The sequence below is a fragment of the Puccinia triticina genome, chromosome 11A, assembly GCF_026914185.1.
Source record: "Puccinia triticina chromosome 11A, complete sequence".
Taxonomy (NCBI): domain Eukaryota; kingdom Fungi; phylum Basidiomycota; class Pucciniomycetes; order Pucciniales; family Pucciniaceae; genus Puccinia; species Puccinia triticina.
In genome coordinates this window covers 2,014,285-2,020,014 of record NC_070568.1, presented here as the reverse complement: position 1 = coordinate 2,020,014, position 5,730 = coordinate 2,014,285, and the positions used below count along the sequence as shown (strand labels likewise).

The following is a 5,730-nucleotide window of genomic DNA, read 5'->3' as shown; positions in this document are numbered from 1 at the left end:
TATACCATCCAGATTGCTGGGATCCTGATGACAACTTGTACCATCAACAGGACAACAACACCACAAAACAAGATACATAAAGCTGTAATCACTCCGCTCTTAGTTGCACAGTGTGATATGTGAAATCAAAAACACTATAAATACATAAATAAAATAAAAAAGACCTTCCTCCTGAGATTTGCATTTCACTCATCAACTCTCTCAATTTGACTCTCTCAATTGGGGGTGCAGAGTGGAAAGGGTCAATGCATGGCATGACGGGCTATGAAGCGCGACACCTCGTTGTTGCACACGACACCTGCAGCTGTCATGCAACGATTTACAGGGAGATTAATGAGACTTGGTTGCACAAGGACGCTTCCGGCCGGCTTGCAACAAGGCTTTCATGTCTAAAGGACAAACTTGCAACTGGAGACGCTGGATGTGTTACATTACGAGTTCAGGGACTGGAATATGCACAGGGGAAGGAGGTTGCATGCAAGGCTAACAACTAATACAGGGACTTCGGCTGAAATGGACATATAGAGGCGATCTGAGTTTTAACTACGACCACTGCCGGGGAGTGTCCAACTGAACTGTAGACGGGGGCCATGGGAACCTGAAAATGAGGAGACCAAGTCAACTTAGTGATTCGCGTCGGGCTCATGGTTACGATGAAAAGATTGGGAGGTATACCTGACCTTCGGCCAAGAGTTGCGGTAAATGGCGCAGTGCAATTAGTAAAGACAGCTGGACATGCCTCTGCTGACAATGCAGCCACCTGGACCTCCTATTTCACCACGAGGGGTGTGGGCCTCGTTGCTGACGACGCAGCCACCGGGTCCACCAATTTCGCCTCGAGGGGAGTTTGAGACGACGCAGCCGCCGGGACCGCCTATTTCACCACGAGGGGTGTGCGATTCGTTGCTGACGACGCAGCCACCAGGACCACCGATTTCCTTGCGATGCATGTTAGAAGAAGGAGAGTTTGGGTACGAATTGTTGTGGAATGTAGGAGTGGAGGGGGCAGTGAGTGTATTGGAGAATGTGAGGTGAGATGTGGGGGATGGGATAGTGAGATGATGAAATTATCGCGTGGGAAAGGCCTGGTTTTATTGTCGACTGGGGCTCAAGAGGAGTACCGTTTGCCCATAGGTTCAGTAGCTTTTCCCGGGCACAATTCTGCGCGAATGTGACTGTGTGCATTTCTAGTTATAGGAGATCCCCGGTCAAAAGCTTGTCTTGAGTGCGGTATTGACCTAATGCGGGGGTGAGGGGGTTGAACGGCAAGACGTTGCGCCGCATTGGTACATAAATCTGAGTTACATATATGGAACTTAAGGTCAGTGGTCGGCACTTTTTGGTACAACATGCAAACACACCCGAAACATAGGACATGAAAGCATCGAGGACTGAAAGCATCGAGGACATATATCTGACGTCACGAAACGCAAAAGCCGTGTTGCATTTTAAACCAAGAAAGCTAAATGCTAAATACTAAATGCGTACACTGCAACCGGTGAAAATGGTCTTTTCTCTCACATTGGAAAGACACGAGGAGACTGGCGCTAATGCTTCCACGGAATGCTGTGTGGTTCCACTTCCTCATCCAAGCAAACTGATGTCCGGATTTGCTCCAGAAACACGAAAACTAGGTCATGCGCAAAAAAGGTAAATGAGTTCGCCCTCGCCCGGTTGAGATCCACCGTCTCCGTAAGTGCAGTGTCGATTCGACAGCGCGCACCGAAGTGTACATATGCCCCACAAGGCTGATTCGAGCAAAATGGGTAACCAGTCGGGCGAATCCGGCCTGCGAGGGGTGGCAGCAATCACTACTGCATCATCTGCCGCGCCCCCGCTCCACTTACCCCTCCAAGTAAGCAGCTCAAATCCTCTTCATCGCATTCCTCGCTAAGATTCCCTTGACCGACCCATACTTTCCCAACATTCCCATCCTGAATCCCTCTCCTGATCTTCTTTATGTGATGGTTTGCGCCTGGAAGTGTCCCCACCGTACTCCTCCTAACGCCGTAGGTTCCTTTCAATGCATATTCATGTGGTCTCATTTGCACTAACTCCCCAGACATTTCTGGTTGCCCTTAGCTCTCCCCTCATGTTTTGTCCAAAAAAAAAGAAAACTCCGGCCTGTTGACCACAGCAGAACAATCAAGTCGACAGATCTGCACAACCATGTAAGACTTGCTATCCCAACATTGCTTGGCTATTAGGCTGATCTCTTAATTTTTCTTTTCGGCCCTTTCGGTGCATAGGAGCACCTCCTTTCTGATTTTCTTTTTATCACCATCTGTTGTAACTTTACTTTTTCTATCCTTAGAGTCGCGGAATATATACATTTATCCAATTTTTTCCGATCCTGCATGGTGTATTGTCCAAAAAAAGAGAAAGATAGTGCAGTTTAAACAATAGTACCAAGCGCTGTTCCTCCCCTAGTGCGATCTTGTTCCCGTTTCTAGTCGGACGTATTCACTCATCGAGATGGATAGAAAACTGTACTTGAAAGCCCCTAAGTCTGTAAGAATTCACAAACTGAGAGAATTATATTTCCAAGTCAGGTTATATGTACAATGAAAGAAAGCAATGTGTTTTTAGAAAAATAAGGTGAAGTGGATCATCCTCTTACCTGAGAGCAGGGGCGCTGGCGAAAGTGAGTGGAAATGAGAAAAAGTAAAGGAAAAAGCTAAATCGCTTGAGAGCGGTCTGACGAAGATAATATTGAGGCATATGGAGCCGGGCAGACTCTCATGCGCCGTGCTGCGGACTTAGATTGTTTAGGTTTGAGATTAGATGGTGATACTCGGCAACCCTAAGTGTCTTTGTAGTGTTTACGTCTGCCTAGCTTGTAGTAGTTTTCATTCATTTTCACTTCATTGTTTTCATCATCAAACTCACTCAAACTTCATCCTCACTCGGTCCTAGGTATGCTCTCGTATCACTCATCTCGTTCCCATGTTCTTGTCTCATTTGCTTTTCTTCTCTCTCAGGTGTGCTTCCACTTTGCCCGTGTCGTCTCTCAGTGTCATCACACTCACAGCCTCTCGCTGCTATAGGTCAGTATATCGTTGGTTGTTTTCATTCATTTTCACTTCATTGTTTTCATCATCAAACTCACTCAAACTTCATCCTCACTCGGTCCTAGGTGTGCTTCCACTTTGCCCGTGTCGTCTCTCAGTGTCATCACACTCACAGCCTCTTGCTGCTATAGGTGTGCTTCCACTTTGCCCGTGTCGTCTCTCAGTGTCATCACACTCACAGCCTCTCGCTGCTATAGTTGCACTCCCCTTTGTCGCGCATTAGATAAAGGTCTAAAGTTTTGAGCAAGAAAGTAAGAAAAGAAAGTAGAACAAGAATAGCAAGCTGCGCGGTGAGGGCTTTGACAGCAGGATGATAAAGGCTAGTGAAACTGGATCGTAGCAGCAAAATGATGAGAAAAGGAAATTTCTAAGCAACTGTTGGTTGATGATTGAATAAGGTTGATGATGATGGTAAGCTAAAAGAGACGAAGAGGATGGGGAACCCAAGTTAGCCATTGGTCTCAAAGGACATCCTTTTATAGTCTTTGTAGCCCAGTCTCGTAGAGGAAGCTCTCACGGTAAAACGACGGCCAGCCCAGTCAGAATGGTCCTGTACTGTTTAGGGGTTTATGTCTCCCATGGAAACATCCTGGTTGAAATCAGGGTAGTTGAAGGTGGCAGCTTGGGCATTGTTGTCTGTAGACACGGTAACAAGCCAGGTTAGTCTTGTTCGCCTTATTGAGGCGAGGTGGCTTGCTCAGGGTCTGGTCACTTACCTGAGGTCAAAAAAGCCTCAGCGTCATTAGGCGAACTCTGACAAATTCAACCCGCACACAGCCGACGGTGTATCCGCTGCCTTTTAGCGTAGCGTAGCGGTTGACCGCTACGTGACCAGACCAAAAAGCAATAGCGCAGCGAGAAAACCGCTGCGCTACTCGCTACGCGCAGCAATTGTCCGCTACCCTCCCAGGGTCATTAGAAAAAGCGCAGTGAAAGCAAAAATTTGCTACGCTACCTGCTAAATTAGCGGATAGTGGAACAGTTTTATGGTTTATACATGTTGTTATTTATCTTAAAACCTTTTTCCTTTTTTTTTTTTGGCTCCCACATGGCATAGAGAAAAGCGGCGCTGACCGCTACGTGATTGCTTCTTCAGCGCGCTATTTTGTGATTTTTTTCTACGGGAAAATAAAAAAGCGCGTAGCGCAGCGATTTGCCCGCTGCGCGTAGCGCGTAGCGCAGCGACCCGAAAAATCGCTGCGCGAACCGCTGCGCTGCGCTAAACGCAGCGCAGCGGATACACTGTTGACACATGTCAGGGCGGGTCTCTATCGTGGCCGCGCCCTGAATCTTAACCTTAGATATATTCTAAGGTTCTCAGTTGGTCTCAGCTGTCACGACGTCCGTCAGTACTTGACTTGGCCGCAGCACAAGGAGGAAAGCCGCGCCTCCGTCTGGAGGGGCTGGCTGAGCGTATACAACCGAAGTCCAAGGGACTCGAAGAACTGGTCCTGTCTAGGACAGGGAAGAGGCGAAAGGGAAAAGGCCCGACTTACCTAGTAAAACAGGGAGTTGGGTCGAGTGCAGAGAGGATGGGAGTAAAAGATAGGTGGATCAAGAAATAACCCCAATCGTTGTGTTCGGCGTAGTTGGTCAAATACAACAATAAAGTCGGGTGTGGTAACTGATCTGAGGGAACTTCCTTTGTGCAGAGGTCCCCCGTACTTTATACCGCAGCTGTAGCTGCCTGGCCTGTGGTCCACTGTTCATCAAACAGCTTGGGAAACATCCATCCCCTGGGAGCACAGAGGATGTGTGCTCACAGGTGCTCATTCGAGGTCGGCGACCTCATGGGGATGAACATATCCTATTCAGAAACAAAGGCCTGACATGCCCTCAGCGCGTGTGCCGCTTTCCTTTTCAGCGGGGTGGTGATCCAGATCTGTGGCGCGCAACAAAACTGCCAAAACCTCAACTCACAGCCTACAATACTAGCATATGATAGAATATTATTAGAGAAATAGATTCTAAATACAAACTTAACCCTAGTCACTCACTTCAACTACCCAGCTAGCTCTTTTAGTTTAGAAGTTAGTTACAATTATAGGTTTAGTACAGGCCATACCCAGGTGGAAATTCATATAAATCATAAAAGGCATGCATATATAGATGAGTATAGTTAGATTTACTAGTTAGGCAGGCCTCCACTATTAGCTACAGATCACCTCACGCAACCTGCGTGTTGGAAATTGCATTGACTAGGCCTCCACTCAACAACTCAACAGATTTGCACGGACCTTACATTGATGCATGTGGTCAGAAAGCCTCCACTTTAGCAGTGCAACCAACCTAGGTGGACTTTGCCTTAAAAAGTACAAATCACACATGGTCATGCGGAACATCAGTTTAAGTTATGCACCCCTGGCAGAAGGCAGTGCAATCCACAGGGTCACCACCAGCAGAAATGCCTCAAGTGCAGCCCTCACCAGCAAAAATAACTCAGAAAAGAATATATAAGGAGGCCCTCCTCCCACCATTTTTCCATCATCACCCAGGCACCCCAGCTCAGTGGTCACCAGTCATCATTTTGCCATCATCACGGAAGACACAGTCATCATACATTAACATAGAAATCCCATACCACACTCCATCATCATTTCCCTCTGCTGAAACCATTAAAAACCCAACAAAACATATTCTCACTTGATTATATTCTTTG

At 47.2% G+C, this 5,730-nt stretch overlaps 1 protein-coding gene across 1 annotated transcript; it reads right to left on the bottom strand.

Moving 5' to 3' along the window:
- Positions 1 to 490: 490 nt before the first annotated feature.
- PtA15_11A221 (uncharacterized protein) lies at positions 491 to 950 on the bottom strand (the record flags this gene model as incomplete). Its single annotated transcript, XM_053161108.1, has 2 exons — positions 491 to 598; positions 750 to 950. 2 exons carry the CDS (start codon positions 948 to 950, stop codon positions 491 to 493), a joined length of 309 nt encoding a protein of 102 aa, XP_053025087.1.
- Positions 951 to 5,730: the final 4,780 nt, after the last annotated feature.